We start from the raw sequence: 18,507 nt of genomic DNA, 5'->3' as shown, positions 1-18,507 counted from the left end.
GCCTCATTAGGGCCTTGGCAGCAGCTGCCCCCGCCACCCCCAGGGTTCCCCTCCGCCCCAGCCCTGGCCACCTCAAAGGCTCCTCTGCTCATTAGCAGCCAGGGGAGGGGGCTGGGGAGCCCAAGCCAGGCACGCCTGGGAGAAGGGCAGAGAGGATGGAGAGAGGGACAAATGGAAGGACAGAGGGAGGAACAAAGTGACAGAGAGAGGCTAAGGCACAGAAGGAAATAAAAAGACTTGGGAGGGATAGAGAGAGAGATGGAGAGACTGGGGGAGGAATGAAGTCATGAGGGAAGAAGATAAAGAGAGGGACAAATGGAAGGACAGAGGGAGGAACAAAGTGACAGAGAGAGGCTAAGGCACAGAGGAAATAAAAAGACTTGGGAGGTGTAGAGAGAGAGATGGAGAGACTGGGGGAGGGATGAAGTCATGAGGGAAGAAGATAAAGAGAGGGACAAATGGAAGGACAGAGGGAGGAACAAAGTGACAGAGAGAGGCTAAGGCACAGAGGAAATAAAAAGACTTGGGAGGGATAGAGAGAGAGATGGAGAGACTGGGGGAGGAATGAAGTCATGAGGGAAGAAGATAAAGAGAGGGACAAATGGAGGGGTGGAGGAAGGGACGGAGTGACACAAGGAGAGAGAGAGACACAGAGGGGAATAAAGGGACAGAAGAAGGATTGAGGAGAGGAGATGGAGAGGTTGGGGAGGGATGGAGTGACGGGGTGGGAGGGGATAGTGAGAGGGACAAATGGAGGGGTAGAGGAAGGGACCGAGTGAAAGAGGGAGAGAGGGGCACAGGGGAGATAAAGGGACAGAGATGGGGGGACAGAGGAGAGAAGGGATTGAGGACAGAGAGAGGAAGACGGAAGGACTAGGGGAGGGGTGGAGCGAGGAAGGGGAGGGGGCAAGTGGAGGGGCAGAGGGAGAGACAGGCTGATGGCGCGCAGCAGTATAAAGTCACTCATTCCCCCATTGATTCATTCATTCCCAGGCGGACAGATGGTGGCCGCGGAGCAGGGGAAGCGACTAGCTGTCGGGGCCAGGACCGGAGCCTCCTACCTGTTGCTGCTCAAGGCCGGGATGGCGGGCAGGTGGCGGAGGCTGGGAGGCAGCATCTGGGTCCCCTACCCCCAGCCCCGCCCCGTCCCGCCCCTTCTCCTGGGGCGCAGCCCCTGAGGACCCGCCTCCTCCGCCGCCACCCCCACCGCCCGCCGTCTCGGGTCTGTCTCTCTGGGTCCTGTCTGTTCTTCCCTCTCTTTGTCTCTCTCCTGCATCTCTGTCTTTCCTGCAGTCTGTCTGTCTCTCTCTCCCGCTCTATATCTCTCAGTCACAGGAAAAGACAGTCTCTCTAGGTGTGCCCGGTGCCCTGCTGCATTTATTCGACGGTCACACAAACCTCTTCTGTGTGTCCCACACAGCCTCTCACTCTGTCACACATGCTCTCTCACCCTGTTACACGAGGTCCCACTCGCCACCTCAGTGTCACTCCATCACAAAACGACCCCTCTCCACAGCACACAGACTCACACTCGCAGTCCCTCACAGGGAGATGCACACGATCTCACTGTGTCACACAGTCTTATGAATGACCTGCGCTCAACACACAACCTCACAGTCTCTCAAAATGCCACACAGTCACTCACAATCCCCCACAACGGAGCACACCGACACCAATGGCAGCTCGCATGACTGCAGTCAGATAAACTGCCTCAGAGTGTCAAATGTACCAGCAGTTTGTCAGTGTCACACAATTCTCTCAAAATGTCACACACATTCACATGCAACTTAAAATTGCCAGTCTGTCACAGTCTTACGCTATCACACACTATTTTATATATCACATAGTAACACACACTCACCTAACCAGTGACACAACCACATACACACATTCTTGCACAGTCTTTCAGTGTCACACACATCTAACACATTCCCTCCACACAGTCTGTCCCTGTCACACACACACTCCATCTCTTGGTGTCATACGATCATTGTCCCACAGATACTCTCACAATCTCACAATGTTTCTCAGGCACACACACCCCGTCGAATACATAATCTCTTACTGAGCCTCACAGTCTGTGTCCATACGGCTGTCACTCTCACACGCTGTCTCATTCATCCTCTTACACACACAGTTACAACACTGTGCCAGTCTCTCAGCATGACACATGAGCCCAGTGTCACATACATACTCACACAGTTTCTGTCTCACAGCCCATCAGTGTGGCTGACGCATACCATCTTACACTCACACAGTCTGTCACATCCAGTCCCCCTCTGTGCCTCTCACGCTGCCTGCTCATGCCATCTCTCCACGCATTCCAGTTGTCAGTCTCGCCCTCTCTCACACGGAGTCTGCTGTGTGACACACACTACCCTTACACCCTCACCATGTCGCACATGGCCACACACACTGCCTCTCTCACATACACCATCACACACAATCTCTCATTCCCACATATGGTCTGTCAGTGTCACATATAGTCTCCTAATGTCCCCTAGTGTCTCTCACACCCAATCACACGCAATCTCCCATTGCCACACACAGTCACCCACAATCTCTCAGTGTCACAGATAGTCTCACGGTGTCACAAGCACACCCAACCTCACGGTGTCACACACAGTCACATGTCACCTCTCACATATGCAGTCCCACTCAAACTCTCCTTGTCACACACCATCTCACGGGAGTGCGCTCACACGGTCCCCCGGGTCGCACACCATCCCGGTGTCACCCGCGCACTCCACAGCGTCTCACGCTCTCCATCACACCCCTTCTGGAGCTCACACTCAGCCTTCTGGGCTCTCCAGACCGCTCCCTACCGGCCACACGGGGGCGCTCGCGGCCTGCCGAGCCGCCCACCCGGCCCGCGCCAAAGCCACAGGAAGAGGTAGAAAAAGGACAGGCAAGGCGCCCCCACGGGCCCTGCAGGAGATGGCAACTAAGATTTGGGAACCAGAGAAAGACAAGGGAGGGATGCGGGGATGTAGGAAGGCGGAGGAAGGTAGGGACCAGAGGGAGAGAACGGAAGATGGATTGGGACAGAAATTCAGAGACGCGGAGAGAGAAGGTAGAGACAGGTAGAGACCTAGGGACTGAGAGAGACAGAGACGTGGAGAAGACCGCGGACAGAGACAGGGACAGACAGGACACCCAGAGAGACAAAGAGGACACCCGGAGAGACATACAGACTGAAACATAGAGTCAGAAAGAGGGGCGAAGAACCCATTCACCCAGAGACACAGAGAGGAGGGCAGAGAGACAGACAGAGGGCGCCTTCCACAAGCGACCGGACCGCAGAGGCGAGCCCAAGGGGGCGTGGTCCTGGGCGGGATTTGTAAGGAGGCGTGTCCGGCGTGTCGCTAGGTGGGCGTGGCCTGGCGGAGGCGCGCTCCGAGGGCCGGTCTCGGGGGTTCCCTCCGGTCTGGGATACACCAGACGGCTGCGGGGCGGGCCGAAGCGGGAGTCGTGGGAAGAGGTGGAGGTGGAGGGAAGAGCGTCTGCCGCAGGCAGTCAGCCCGTCCCAACTCAGGTGTAACCGCGTGGACAGGGAAGCAAGACGGTCGAGGAGGGGATACCGGCCCGGGTCCCTGGAAGTGACTTGATAGGGGAGGCTCTGACCCTGGCTTGCAACGGGGCCAGCTGGGGGAGGGGGGCCGGGCCCACATCTGGAAAGCATCAGGCGCGCCGGACGTGCCAGGGTCCCGGGCCGGGCTGCGGAAAGGGGGAGGGGAGCCAAGGCGCTCCCCCTATCCAACCCCCAGAGGGGTCTGCCGGCGCCGAGGAGGGGCCTGGGCGTGCGCCGAGCTTCGGCGTCGCCCGCAGCTGGTTTCCATCAGCAGTTCTGGCTTGGGCAGCCCCCAAGGAGGAAACCCAGCTTGGAGCCAGGGAGGACGAGGTGACGACCCAATCTTCCCTTTCTCTTTTCGACCACGGCCGGAGGCTGGGGGTTGGGGGAGGCAGACAGACGAACACTGCCTGCAGCGAGCGTAGCCTCCGTGTCTCTCCCGAGCTGCAGACCTCAGCCGTCTTTCCACCCTGCGGGTAATCTTAGTTCTTGTCCTGTGCTTGCGCAGGAATCGCCCCAGCCTCATGGCAACCTAATGCTCCATGGTATTATTGTCCCCATTTTTTGGAAGAGGAAACGGACCCTGGATTCGGATGCAGGTCTGACTTTAATTATTCAAGAAATGATCAAGGAACGGCAATAATGAATTCTAGGATCAAATGCCCAGGCGCCTACCGAACCCCTCCATCTGGATTTCTAGTGGGTATCTCAAACGCAGCGCATCCGAATTTGAGCTCCTGATTCCATCCGCCAGACTTGCTCCTACCTCAGGCTTAACCATCTCTATTGATGGTGAGTCTGTGGGGTCATCTTGACTCCCTTCCTTCTCGCACACTCCACAATTATCTAGCAACAAATCTCATTGGTTCCATCTTTAAAGTATCTCCAGAATCCAATCACTTCTCACCTCCTCTGCAGGTCCAGCCACCATGCCTTCCAGCTTGGACTATGCCAGTGACCTCCTCATTGGGCTCCCGGCTTCTCCCTCTGTCCCTCTCAGCCTGTACGCCACAGAGCAGCCAGAGGGACCCTGCTTAAAACTAAGTCTCCATAAATAGCAACTAGTAGCAAATACGTGGAGAAATCTGAACCCTCACACCCTGGTAGGAATGTAAGATGGTCCAGTCGCTTTAGAAAAGAGTCTGGCGGTTCCTCTAAAGGTTAAACACAGTTACCATATGACCCAGCAATGTCACTCCTAGGAATATACCCAAGAAAGATGAAAACATATTTCCACACAAAAACTTGTACGTGAATGCTCACAGCAGTATTATTCATAATAGCCCCAAAGGGGGAACGATCCACGTGTCCATTAACTAATGAATGGACAAACTAAATGTGGTGTGTCCAGACAATGGAATCTCATTTGGGAATAAAAATAAATGTACTGGTACAGGCTACAACATGGATAAACCTTGAAAAACAGTATGCTGAGTGAAAGAAGCCAGTCACAAAAGGCCATGTGTTGTGTGATTCCGTTTATATGAAATGGCTGGCCGGTTAGCCCAGTTGGTTAGAGCACGGTGTTGTAATACCAAAGGCCAAGGGTTCGGATCTCTGTACTGGCCAACTGCCAAAAAAATAAATATGAAATTGGTCCAGAGTTGGCAAATCTGTAGAAGGCAAAAGTAGATTAGTGGTTGTTGGGGGCTGAGGAGATTGGGGAATGCCAGCTAAAGGGTGCAGGGTTTCTTTTGGGAGTCATGGAAATGTTTTAAAATTGATTTTGGTAATATTTGCACAACTTTGTGAGTATACTAAAAGCCATTAATTATATACTTTATATGAGTGACTTTTATGGTATGTGAATTATACCTCAACAGAGCTATTAACTATCCCCCGTCCCTCCAGAAAACAAACTAAATTCCTCTTTGGCTGAGAATTTTCCCATGGCTCCCACCTCACTTGGAGTAAAAACCAAAATCCTCACCAGAGTGCACGAGGGCCCACACGATGTGGTGGTCTCTACCACCGATCTGATCTCATCTCCTCCCACTCTCCACCCCACTGCCCCTGCTCCAGCCACACTGACCTCCTTGCTGTTTTGCCAACATGCCAGGCATAGTTTTGCCTCAGTGCCTTAGCACGGGCTGTTCCCTCTGCCCGAACTGTTCTTTCCCAAGATATCCACAAGCGGCACTCCCTAAACTCTCCTCAATTAGACCATTCCTGATCACTCCACTTAAAGTTACAAGCTCCCCTGCTTCCCCATCCCACCCAATTCCCTCAAATCTCTGCCTAGTTTTTCCTCATAGTCCTTATAATCTTTAACAAATTATAGCATTTATTTATTATGTCAACACCACCACCACCACCCCACCCCACCCCGTTTCTCTCCCTGTGACCAGTTCCTTGTGGATCCTTTCAGAGATCATACATATTGCAAACAGGTTATGGAGGGTCATGGTTAGGAGCATGGGCTCTGGACATAGGCTGCCTGAATTTAAATCCTGGTTTGTCACTTATGAGCTTCAGATAAGTTACTTAACCTCTCTGTGCCTCCATATTTCCATCTATAAAATGGGCATAATAATAATATCTACCCACAGAAGGTTGTGAGGATTAAATGAGTCAATATATGTAAAGAAGTGAGAATAGAGTCTGGCATGTAATAAGTGCTCAATAAGTGTTTGCTGTTATTTTTTGTGAGTCAGCACTAAAATCTTACAAAGGAAGGTCATCCATATTTACTTCCACCATTTGACCACTAAGTGGCCTGTGTGGCCCTAGACAAGTCCCTTCCCCTTTCTGACCTCAGTTGCCTGTTTTATGGAATGAAGGTGGAGCAAACATTCCCAAAGGCCTGACAAGCAATGGCTTTTCCTGACAAACTTTTAAAAATAACTTTTCTTGGGCAAGCCCGTGGCTCACTCAGGAGAGTGTGGTGCTGATAACACTAAGGCCGCGGGTTCGGATCCTATATAGGGATGGCCGGTTGGCTCGCTTGGGAGAGCGTGGTGCTGACAACACCAAGTCAAGGATCAAGGTCCCCTTACTGGTCTTTTTTAAAAATAAATAAATAAATAAAATAACTTTTCTTTATTGTTACTCTAAATGAAATATGTTTATTCCCCTCACCATAAGAATGGAAGCTCCATAGGGCAGAGACTTTCTGTTTTGTTTCCTGCTGTACCCCCAAGGCCTGGCTGAGTGCTGGATATACAGGTGAACACAGCAGGCCTGGTCTCTACTCTTTCAGAGCTCAGAGGGACAAGAGAAGTTGACTCACCCATGTAGACACAAAGATCAAAGCAGCAACAAATACCCATTCTTCTGACTGTGGAGTCAGGTGGGGGTTGGGTCCTAGCCCTGGCTCCCCCTTGCTGTGTGACATGAGATAGGAATGGCCCCTCACTAAGCCTCCATTTACCCATCCATGAAATGGGTACAATTCTTTGGCTTACCCAAAAGAAAAATGGGCAAAGGGTGTGAGCAGGTAGTTCACATAACAGGAAATACAAGTGCCAATAAGCATAGAAACTTATGTGTCACATCAAGGAAATAAGGAGGGAGACATACTAATTAATACAGAACACAGATTTTCCCCCATAAAATTGGCAAAATGAAAACGATCAATAGCATCTGTTGTTTGGTGACGGGGTAGAAAACAGGCATCTCAAAAATTGCTGTTAGAAATGTTAGTAAGGGGTGTGTTAATGGAAGTATGGCAGTGTCCATTAAAAGTTTTTAAATGAGCATGCTATAATGACCAAGAAATTCTACTTCTAGGAATGGACTCTACAGAAATACATATGTATATGCACAAAGAGGCAAATACAAGGACATTACTGTATCAAGGTTCTTAATAGTAAAAGAATTGGAGAGCTAACAATAGGTTTAGATTATGAGAATCCCCACAATGGAATCTTATATGCAGCTATTAAGAATAATATAGTGATATAAAAATATATTATTTAAATTGAGATGAAATGGACAAATTCCTAGACAAATACAACTTAGCAAAACTGACACAGGAGAAAATAGAAAAGCTAAATAGTACTATAACTATCAAAGAAATTCAATCCTTAATTTAATACTCCCTATTAAAAAATCTCCAGACATAGATGATTTTTCGTTTGTTTTCCTTTCTTTTATGGATATAGATGATTTTTTAAAAGAAGTGATAAAAACTGCATACATATACAGTTGTGTATCATTCAACATGCAGACGTTCTCAGAAATGCGTTAGGCAAGGGCCGGCCCATGGCTCACTTGGGAGGGTGTGGTGCTGACAGCACCAAGGCCACGAGTTTGGATCCCTTTACAGGGATGGTCGGTCAGCTCACTTGGGAGAGCATGGTGCTGACAACACCAAGTCAAGGGTTAAGATCCCCTTACCGGTCATCTTTTTTTAAAAAAGAAAGAAAGAAAGAAATGTGTTAGGCGATTTCAGCCTTGTGCAAACGTCAGTCTACTTACAGAAACCTAGATGGTATAACTTACTACACACCTAGGATATATGGTATAGCCTATTGCTCCAACCACCGTTATATATGCAGTCCACCATTGACTGAAATGTCATTATGCAGCATGACCGTGTTAGTCCAATTTATATAAATAACTATGTATTTATATATTTATTTAAATTCATATGTGTATGCAAACACATAAAGAATAAGATGGAAGGAGACATGGAAAACTGCTGATTATGATGACTTTCGAGAGAAAGGATTTGGGGGCTGTCCTTTTCTATACTATTCCCATTTTTATGAAACTGTATTTATGAACAAACATAACTCAATCAAAGGTCAGACGCATTGAAGTAAAATAGCCCATGGTAGGAAGATGATGTTGAGACCGACTCTGGGACCTGCCTTCTGGTTCTGGACACTGCTACATCCAAATCAAACAGAAGGTGCTCAATAAATGTTAGTCCAAAGGAAAAGGAGCATTTCTCTCATTTTGCCATAGAACGAGAGACAGTCCACACATATGTAACATTGTGCATTTATTTACAAAGAGGTTAGAGAAACACAGAATCTGGCCCCCCTGTGCACCGGGGAGTCACCATCGTCATAATAAATACAGTAATTTTTTAAAAGAAAAATATATATTGGATTGGAACAGCTGAGGGTCATCATCTGGCTTCCCCCACTCCCTCTCACGGGGGGGGGGGGTGTCACACGATAGAAACCATCTTCCTTCCCTTCTTCTACCTTCCAATCCTCCGTAATTGTCCAGGGTTGGAGGTGAAAGAGCCCTTCTGTCTAGGTGTTGCCAACTCCTACTTGACCCTCAAAACCCCCAAATCAGTGCTCCTCCCCTTTCTAGGGCACTCTGCAGGCACCACCTGAGTCAGACACAGGGTCTCTGACCAGAGTGCCAAGGGGAGATCCTAAGGATCCAGGGACGTGGAGGGGGCACTTTGTGAATGAGGGGGGCCATATCTGGGCATGGAAAGTAGGAATGGGAGGGCTCAGTGAGAGAAGTGGAGGGGAACAAACAGACTAAGCTTCTAAACTGAAATGGGGAAATTCAAACTGAATGGCCTCTTTTGCATACATGGACACCCATTGTACAGATGAGGAAAGTGAGGCCCAGAGAGGGGAACTTCCTTGCCCACGGGCTTCAGAGCCAGAAGCTGGGCTAGTTCAGTGTTCCTTCCCCATCCCTCTCTGTGATGGAGGGAGAGTCTCTTCACCAAGACTACTACGGACGGAGGAAGTGAGGAGGGTCTTTGGAAGTAGAGAAAACGGCGGTCTTTGGAAGGTAGGTGTGGAAGGGTCAGTGATTGGCAGTGCGGAGGGCAGAGGCCATGGAGGGGAGCCACGCAAATCTCCAAACTCACACGGTAGTCATGACCTTGAGAGAACCCGAGCGGAAACGCAGTATCTTTTTTTTCAGCGCGTGGGATGCCTTGATCTTCACAAAGACTTTGGCGGGGCCCGCGGGCGCCCCTCCACCTGCACCACCCCCTGGCCCGGAGGCCGCGGTGGCCGCCACTAGCTGCTGAGGCCACACGAGGCCACCGCTGCCGTCTGAGTCGCTGGACGCAGAGCTGAAGGCAGGCGACTCGCCCTCGCTGGCGCTCGATTCGCTCTCCCCGTAGCCGCCGCCAACGCCGCCTGCAGGCCCCCGGCGTCCGAGAGGCCCCAGGCGCCCAGCCGAGCACTCCGAGTCGCTGCCCGCGCAGCCGTAGAGCAGACGACGCTGAGGAGCTGACGGGGACGGGCCAGGCCCTGGACCGCGGGCCGCGGGGCCGCGGGGCCGGCCGCGGCGCCCATCGGCAGCGTCGATCTCGGCCGTGGAGCGCCAGCGGCGGCAGGACCCTGCGGCCTGAGCCGCGAGCGTGGGCGCTGGACCGCGGCGGGGCCGCGGCGGCCGAGGCTCTTCCCGTTCCGCTGTAGGGTACTTGGGGGCGCCGGGAGGAACCGCGGCGGCGCGGCCCAGCAGGCTGGTCTCAGACTGGGAGCGCGCAGCCTTGCGAGCCCTGGGAGAACCCCGGCGGCCCGAGGCCTCCGTCATGCGTCCACGGCGGCCCGTGGCCCGGGGACGCTCCCGCGGTGGTGACTGCTCCACGCTGCGGCCACGGGTCAGTGGCGGCGCTTTGCGGCGCGCCGCGCGACCAGGGAGGCCGCGGGTGGCGGCCTGCGCGCCTGGGATGTACTGAGCCTTCACCAGGCGGCCCTCGGCAGGGCTGTCGGGGGGCGAGGGGGCAACGGGCTGCGCGGCCGGCTCGGGAGCCGCCTCTGACTCCCACGGGGAGGCCCAGGCGCGACTCAAGGCGGCGGGGCTGGTGGGACGGCCCCCGGCGCGCTCCACCGAGGGCTCGGTCGCGGGCCGCGCGCCTCCGGGGGGCGGGGACGCGTCCGGCGGCCGCTGGCGCACGCTGTTCTGGCGCCGCGGGCCCCCGTCCGCGCCCCCGGGACTGGTTCGGGGCTGGCCCGCCCCCCGGCGGCGGCGCCTGCGCAGGAGCGCCGAAATGTAGCCGTCCAGGGGCCGCCCTGCGCCCGCCGCGTCGGGCGAATCGGCAGGAGGGCGGCCGCAGGGCCGCGGGCTGCGCAGTGCCACGGCGTGCAGAGGGCTGGGGGTCAGGAAGGGCCCCGCTCGGGCCCGCCGCTCCGCCGAGGAGCAGGCCTCCGGGCCCGCAGACCCCGCCGCCGTCGGGTAGGGCGCCGAGAAGGACCGCGGCACCGCTGCCCGAGCGCCCACAGCCTCCGGAGCACTAGGACTGGCATCTCCTAGGGGAGGGAGGCAAGAAAAGGAAGAGAGTAGAGCAGGTCTCAAAGTCCTATCTCATCCAGCCTGGGAGGGGCAGGTTGCCTCGCTCCGTTCCACTGTCACCACATCCAACCCCTGCTTTCACCCTTCATGCGAGGTTCATAACAAAATCTTCACAGGGGCCTCCAAGACCCTGCATGATTTGTCCTGCCTCTGCCTCTCTAACCTCCATCTCTTCTTATCCTTCTCCCCTATATAGGTCTCCAGCCACACTGACCTCCTGGCTGCACGCGCCAGTCACACTCCTGCCTCAGGGCCTTTGTACTTGCCATTACTGCTTCCTGGACAGCTATTCCCCCAAGATATCTGCTTGGCCCAGTCCCTTAGTTACATCAGGGTGTGCCACTCAAATGTCACAGTCTCAGTGAGGCCCTCCATGGTCACGTTTTCTAAAACTGTAATTCCCTCCCCAAACTCAAAGGGACACTCCCTAGTCCCTTTCCTTGGTTTATTTCTTGTCGTAGCACATGTTAATATCTAGTACCCTATATATTTTACTCCTTTATCTTTTATATTACGTATTTCTCCAACTAGAATGTCAGTTCCACGAGGACAGGAATTTGTCTATTTTGTTCATTGCTATATCCCTCACGCCTAGGATAGTGCTAGGATAGCACATAATAGGGGCTCAAAAACTTGTATAAATGAGTAACAGCATTCCTGTTTACCAAGTGACTACTATGGGGGAGTCCAATGCCCTAGTGCAGAGTTCACTGAATACTCAAAACATCCCTATGAGGCAGGCACTGTTATTATCTCATTTTAACTGAGGGAGAAAAGGAGGCCCAGAAAGAAGAGACATGCTCAAAATCACAGGAAAAGGGAATTCACAGCCAGAATTGGAATTCAGGCCCAACTCAGAAGTTGATGCTCAAAACTATCTTCTTACTGTCCTTTCCCTGTTGGCCTCAGGGTCCCAACCCCGTCCACCTTACCTAGGGACTTGGGCCTCTCGCTGGCATAGATACCCCGGGGTTCAGAGGGACCCAGGCGTCCATAGGAGCCAGATCCGGAGAAGCCACTGTCTCCACAGAAGGTCGAGGGCGGTGAGTCTGGACCTCCTGTGGAGCTGGGGTCTTCATAGAAGCCTGGATTCCAGGGAGCAACAGAAAGACAATCGGGGTTTGGTGGGAAAATCAGGAGTGGGGAAAGTAGGAGAGGGGGCAGGGAGAGGTAGGAGACAGTGGGAAAGAGTGGGGTGTCCCAGACAGACCCTACCCCCATCCATACTCACCTGAGCTACGCCCACTCTCCTGTTCCAGGCCCCCAGACTCCAGGCTCAGGTCTCCCAGCTGCTGGCCCAGGTCCCAGATGAGCCCAGGCAGGGCCTCCTGAGGGCATGGGGAGGGCAGGATGATCAGAAATGCCCCAGTCCTCTGCTGACTGGTCCCCTATTCCATGAGCTCATGGGCAGTTTCAGTTTGACAATGAGGCTCTGACTTCAAAAGGATAAAGCCATACCTGAGACCCAGGACCCCCTCTAGATCTTTGTCCCTTCATCCCCATTAGAAAAGCCCTCTGGCTGTCTAACTTCCATCCTTCATTCTGCAGCCCCATCTCATTTCCTCTTAGGTGGGAAGAGGCCTCAGAAAGCCCATTCCGGGCTGGCCCGTGGCTCACTTGGGAGAGTGTGATGCTGATAACACCAAAGCCACGGGTTCGGATATCATATAGGAATGGCCGGTTCGCTCACATGGGTGAGCGTGGTGCTGACAACACCAAGTCAAGGGTTAAGATCCCCTTACCGGTCATCTTTAAAAAAAAGAAAAAGGGCTGAGCCCGTGGCTCACTCGGGAGAGTGTGGCGCTGGGAGCGCCGAGGCCGCGGGTTCGGATCCCATATAGGGATGGCCGGTTTGCTCACTGGGTGAGCGTGGTGCTGACAACACCAAGTCAAGGGTTAAGATCCCCTTACTGGTCATCTTTTTAAAAAAAATTTAAAAAAGAAAAAAAAGAAAAAAAGAAAAAGCCCATTTCTTGCCCCTCCCTATCAGCTGTCCCCCCCCCCCCATCTGTCTCATGGCCTTTTACTCCCTGTTAAAAAAAAGTCCCTCTTTGAATCTAACTTCAGGTCTTCTTGCTGTAAGGACAGTCCACAGCTAAAAGGTGGTGTCCAGGACCCAGCAGATCCCTCAGCCATGGGTCTGCCTTCTCCCAGTCTTTGACCCTCCTTTCTCAGATGCTCCCATCTTCCCCCATTGCCCCTTATCACCAATAGAAAGTCCTTTTACAAGCCTTCTTTAAGCCCTTCCCACTGCACACTGACTTTTTCCCTCATATGGATAAAATAGGCTGACCATGACCCATATACCTCTTTGATCCCCCCATGCCTCCTGGAAAGTTCTCTATGAGACTAGCCTTACAGATACTGCAGCAAGGATCCTTTACCCCAGGGACCACCACTTCCTCCTGCCCTTGCTCCATTCCCATCAAAAGCCCCCAGGGTCTGTCCACCGCTCCTCATCCCCATGAGAAATTTCTGTGAGTCTACCCTGGATCCTTCTTGATGTAGGAAAAGACCATTTCTTATCAGAACGATAAGAATAAATGAGTAGGGCCAGCCCGTGGCTCACTCAGGAGAGTGCGGTGCTGATAACACCAAGGCCACGGGTTCGGATCCCATATAGGGATGGCCGGTTCGCTCACTGGCTGAGCGTGGTGCTGACAACACCACGCCGAGGGTTAAGATCCCCTTACCGGTCATCTTTATATCGGATTTAAAAAAAAAAAAAAGAATAAATGAATAAATGAAGGTGAGAACCCCTTTAGGGAAATGACCATGACAGGGGATAGGGGTAGGGGTTGAAACAACACAGATGGGGTCTCCAAGACACTAGGACTTAACCTCGCTTTGGAAAACTGAGGGCCAGAGCCAGGAAAAGTCTCCCAGGGGTCTGAGTGAGGCCGGAGGTAGTGGCAGCCTCAGTCTGACGGTTGACCCTCAGACAAAAGCAGCTTGTCTGGACGGCAGGAGGGAAGGAAGGAGGGAGGAGGGGTGGGAGGGCAGGCACCCAGCCCTGCCTATTTAGGGCAGAAAGGAAAGCTGGCCGGCTCTCCCAGCCTCAAACTCCTCCCTCCCCACCGCCCCAGCTTCTGACGCGTTCGACTGCTCTTCTGGGCCGTCCTCTCCCTTTCCCCCAGAACAGAAGCCCCCATCTGGGCCTGTTTATGCAAGGAAGGTCAAAAAATCATTCCAGTTTGGGCTCCTGCCCTGGGTACGTAGAGATGCTCATGGTGGAGTCATCTTTGAGCAGAACTCAAAAAAGCAGCTGCATAGTGCAGCATCAGGGAGTGGCCAAAAAAATCACAGACCATACACAGACTCTATGTCATGCCCCCCAACAAACCACGGGCTTGCTCACTCCACTCTAACCATGCTGGCCTCCTTGCTGTTTCTCGAACATGCCATGCATGCTCCCACCTCAGGAGAATGTTTTCCCCACATTTCCTACCGGCTCACGCACTTGCTGCAGTCAGGTCTTTGGTTACATGATCACTTATCTGACACTTTTCCAAAATAACTTCCCTGTCATTCTTCACCCCATTGCTATGCTTTATAGCAGTAAGGACCTCTTGAATTAGAATTGTATATCCAAGTGTCATTTCTTTATTGTCTCTCTCACTAGAATGTCAGCCCTAGGAGGGCAGAGACTTGTGTCTGTTTTGTTAAAGGTTGCACTTCCCACACAGGTGCCTGAATAGTGCCTGGCACAAAGTAGGTGCTGAAGAAATGTTTGATAAAGGAATGAATGTCTACAGTGGAATACTTATACAGCTGTTAAAATGGAATCAAGTAAGTTTCTCTCTTTTTTTTTTTTTTTTTTTTTTGGCACTGGCTGGTGTGGGGATCTCCACCCACGAACTTTAGTGTCATAAGGATGTGCTCTAGTCAACTGAGCTAAGGCCAGCCTGAAATTTCTCTGTGGAAACATCACCAAGATATAGCAACGAGCAGAAAGAGAAAAGTACAGATTGTATAGCATGAACGTGAGTCAGAATTACTGGGAGGGCTTATTAAAACCCACATTATTTAGTCCCACTTCCAGAGAGTCTGATTCCAGTCTGGAGTCAGGTCGAAGAATTTGCATTTCTGACAAGTTCCGTGTGATGTGGCGCTTCTGGTCAAAGGGCCACAGTTTGAGAACTATTGGCCTAGTCTCTGGGACCTCACCCAAGAAACTGGAATTTGTAAAAAGCAAAGCTTTTTTGAAAACTCTACATTTCTTGGTATATAAACTGTTTCTGTGAGTAGATATATTGGAAGGGGTCTGGAAGGACTCACACCAAGGTGACAATAGTGGTGATGTCAGGGGAGACTGGATTTAGGTGGTCAAGGGAAAGATGGAGAGACTGCATGGTAGAATGATGTGTTTAAGGAGGCATAGACTTGGCACCAAATTGCCAGGGTTCAAATTCAGCTCTGCCACCTCCCAGCTGTGTGACCTTGGGTGGGCGACTTCACATCTCTGGGTCTGTTTTTTCTTCTGTAACATGGGCATCATAGGGCTCCAGCTCTTGTGGGATTGTTGTGAGGATTAAATGAGTTAAAAAAAGGGCCGGCCCTTGGCTCACTTGGGAGAGTGTGGTGCTGATAACACCAAGGCCAAGGGTTCAGATCCCTATATAGGGATGGCCAGTTAGCTCACTTAGGAGAGCGTGGTGCTGACAACACCAAGTCAAGGGTTAAGATCCCCTTACGGGTCATCTTTAAAAAAAAATTTTTTTTTAAATAAATGAGTTAAAACAGCAGTTTCTTTTAAGCACTTCATAAATGCTAGCTTGTATTATTATGTACATGAGAGCGATGGATTTCTTACAAGGAAAATAGAAATGTTTTACTTGTATAATTAAAAATAAATGTAAAACGATGGAATTTTTTTGTAAGTTCTGCAGGTCTAATTTCAGTTCTTCCACTACAGGGAAGAGCTTAGGGGGACAGACAAGAGATGCCTCCTCCTCCCCTGTGCCCAGACCCTCTCAAATACCCCCCTCCCCCCCAGTCTACAACCCCTATTTGCAAGTCTGACCTCATTTCTTCCAGCTGCAAAAGGATGAATCTTTAAAAGACCAGAAGATCTTTGGCCTGAATCTGGCTCCCTGTCTCCCCACAATGCCCCTTATCCTTTTATTGCAAGCCCCTCTACAGTCGGGCCATCCAGCTCAGGGAGGCTTAACAAGAATGTGGTTAGAACCCATGGAGACCTCTTTGCCCAAACTTCCCCAGATCTTTTTTAATCTCCTCATATGCCCCTAGACAATGTCTAATGCCCTTATATCTTTGTTAGAAAGTCCTTCTGCAAGTCTAACTTAAGTCTGTCTTGCTGAAAGGGATCTTTTTCCTTCTTGGGAGCAAAGAGGACCTAGAGAACCCCCGCCTCCACCAAGGATTCTTGCCACTCTTCTCTGCAATAGTCTTTACCTGGCACCCCCACCATTATTAGAAAGTAATCAAGTCTGGATTCTATCTTTCTTGCTTCAAAGGGAATGTATTCCTGGGTGGGGGTGGGGATGGGGGGTAAGCCTCATGAGACAGAGGCTCAGGGATCAGAGGAGGCCCCCACCCCCTCTTCAGAGGACCCAGGAACCCCCGACACTAAAGCTGTTTATATTTAGCGCTTCTCTGCTCCTCCTTCAGTGCTGCTGTCTCCCTCCCCCCGCCTGCCACCGCCTCCTCCCTGACGCTGGGACAAGCTTTGCCTGGAGACTGGTGTGGAGGGGAGGAAGAGGCTCTCCACTACCATCCTATGCCGGCCAGGAGGACAGAAGGCTGGGAAGAGGGGGAGACAGAGGGTCAGAGAAGAGGGACACTGAAGGGCAGAGATGAGGAAGGTGAGGGCCAAGGAGACGGGGAGTCCGAGGGGCAGAGCGGGGAAGGACACGGCTAACCCATCTTCACGCCTCGCTCTCTCTCCTTGTCGGGTTGGGAGGTGCCTTCCCAAGCCCAGCCTGCTTGGGGTGGGGGGAGCTGGTGAAGGCCCCCACACTCCGTCTTTAACTTTGGGAGGGGGTGGGGCCTCCCACAGCTGTTTCTGTTTCCAGAGAAGAATGTGCAGGGTCCCACTCCTGAGAGGGGGAGGGGCTGGGCGTGCAGCCCCGCAGTCTGGCTTCGGTTCTCCTCCCCACTCCCCATCTGGGGAGGGGGCAGTCGAGGTCAGCAACGAGGAGAGCCCCCTCCCCCGCAGCCTCGGCTCAGGTTTCCCCAAACGGGAAGCTCTGACCACACACAGGCTTGGGGATGGGATCTGCAAGTGGAGCTAAGGTCTGCGGGCTGGGGGGAGGGGAAGAGAGAGACTGAGACTGAGACGCGGGGCAGGAAGAGAGAGAGGTGCAGAAATGTAAGAAGGAAAGACCAGGGAGATCGATGCAGAGGAACACAGAGACAGAGACAGAAAGACAGCTGAAGAAAGAGAAGCAGACACAGAAAGTCACAGAGATGTGGCGGGCGGGAGAGAGTGAGGGACACCCAGGAGGAGGTTGGGAGACTCAAAGAATGACATGAAGAGGGAGAGAGAGATGGTGCCTTTTTAAGTTATTCTGCTCATCTTCCACCATTAGAGCACCCAGAGAGTCTAGAAGTCAGACCCCGGTGCTGCTACTTCCTCTTGGCTTAAGGAGGGCTGGGACCAGGTAGGAAAGAAGTGTCACCAGAGTCAAGATCTTGGTAGGATCCTCAGAAACTGAGCTTCCTCTCAGTGAGCAGTGATCCCTCCCTCAGGAGGCCCAAAGAACCCCTTCCCCCACCTCGCCCCCTCCGGAGATCTCCAAGCACACCAGGACTTGGGGAAGATGGAGCCCTGGTAGGGGGGCCCAGAGGGGGCATGCTTGGATCCTGGCTGTGTGACCTTGGGTGAGTCTCTTGCTCTAAGCCTCAGTTTCTTTCTCTATAAAACGGAGACTATCACCCCCTTTCTCCCAAGCTGCAAGAAGACAATGCATGCAAAGTACTCGGACCTGGGCTTGACACATATTTGGCGCCCAGAAGGATTTTCTTTGGGGAAGGGGTAGAGAGGATGGGGCCTATGCATCTCACGAGGCCCCAGAGGAGGCGATGCAGTCCCCACTCCCCCAATTTGGGGGCGGGGAGGCTAGGTCCCGCCCGCTGCCCGGACTCCAGGGTCTCCAGCCCCATCCCCTGTCTTTTCCCCCTCTCTTCTTCCTCCCTCCGACGGGTGTCTGAGCGTCCAACCCAGACGGACAGACAGATAGGGATGGAGGGACAGACGGACAGGCGGCCCCTCACCAACTGCTCCTCCAGGGCCGCTGCGGCCCGGCGCGCCGCCGCCGCATCTTCGTCCTCTTCGGCGTCCTCCTCGTCCTCGGCCTCAACGCCCCCCATTCCGGGCTGGGCCAGCCGCAGCGCCTGCTGCACGCGGTACTCCTGTCTCTCCCGGAGCCAGTGCAACTCGCAGAGCCCAGCCAGGCTGCCCTCCAGCCAGCCCCGCAGCCGGCCCCTCTCGGGGCTCACCGGGAACGAGAAGGCCCGGATCATGGCTGCGGCCCCCCACCCCAGCTCAGCCGGGCTCCGCGGCCACCCCTCTCCCGGTCCCACCTCCCCGCCCCAGCAGCCAGCCTGCCCGCCCGCCCGCTGGCCGGGCTGTCACCGTCTCATCTGCATAGACGCCCGCCCATTGGGCCTCCCACCCGCGCCTTATCTGCATGGCCACGCCCCCGGAGACAGAGCAACCGCCGCCTATTGGTTGGTACCCTTCCTTACGA

General features: G+C 52.9%; 1 protein-coding gene across 1 annotated transcript; it reads right to left on the bottom strand.

The window, feature by feature from the left end:
- Positions 1-9,355: 9,355 nt before the first annotated feature.
- On the bottom strand, positions 9,356-18,280 carry DACT3 (dishevelled binding antagonist of beta catenin 3). The gene is made up of 4 exons (XM_063108966.1): positions 18,032-18,280; positions 12,027-12,123; positions 11,728-11,880; positions 9,356-10,752 (listed from the first exon to the last, which is right to left on the bottom strand). Exons 1-4 carry the CDS (start codon positions 18,278-18,280, stop codon positions 9,356-9,358), a joined length of 1,896 nt encoding a protein of 631 aa, XP_062965036.1.
- Positions 18,281-18,507: the final 227 nt, after the last annotated feature.

This window comes from Cynocephalus volans, chromosome 10, assembly GCF_027409185.1.
Source record: "Cynocephalus volans isolate mCynVol1 chromosome 10, mCynVol1.pri, whole genome shotgun sequence".
Taxonomy (NCBI): Eukaryota; Metazoa; Chordata; class Mammalia; order Dermoptera; family Cynocephalidae; genus Cynocephalus; species Cynocephalus volans.
Note: the sequence above shows the minus strand (reverse complement) of the source record. Positions and strands in the feature narration are given on the sequence as shown.

Bases quoted from the DNA above. Each gene is read 5' to 3' on its own strand.
- DACT3 (XM_063108966.1), bottom strand. From the start codon at position 18,280: ATGATCCGGGCCTTCTCGTTCCCGGTGAGCCCCGAGAGGGGCCGGCTG. The intron at 12,124-18,031 runs GTGAGGGGCCGC...CCATGCCCTCAG, and splicing joins CGGCCCTGGAGGAGCAGTTG to GAGGCCCTGCCTGGGCTCAT. The intron at 10,753-11,727 runs GTAAGGTGGACG...TCCCTCCCCTAG, and splicing joins CGAGAGGCCCAAGTCCCTAG to GAGATGCCAGTCCTAGTGCT.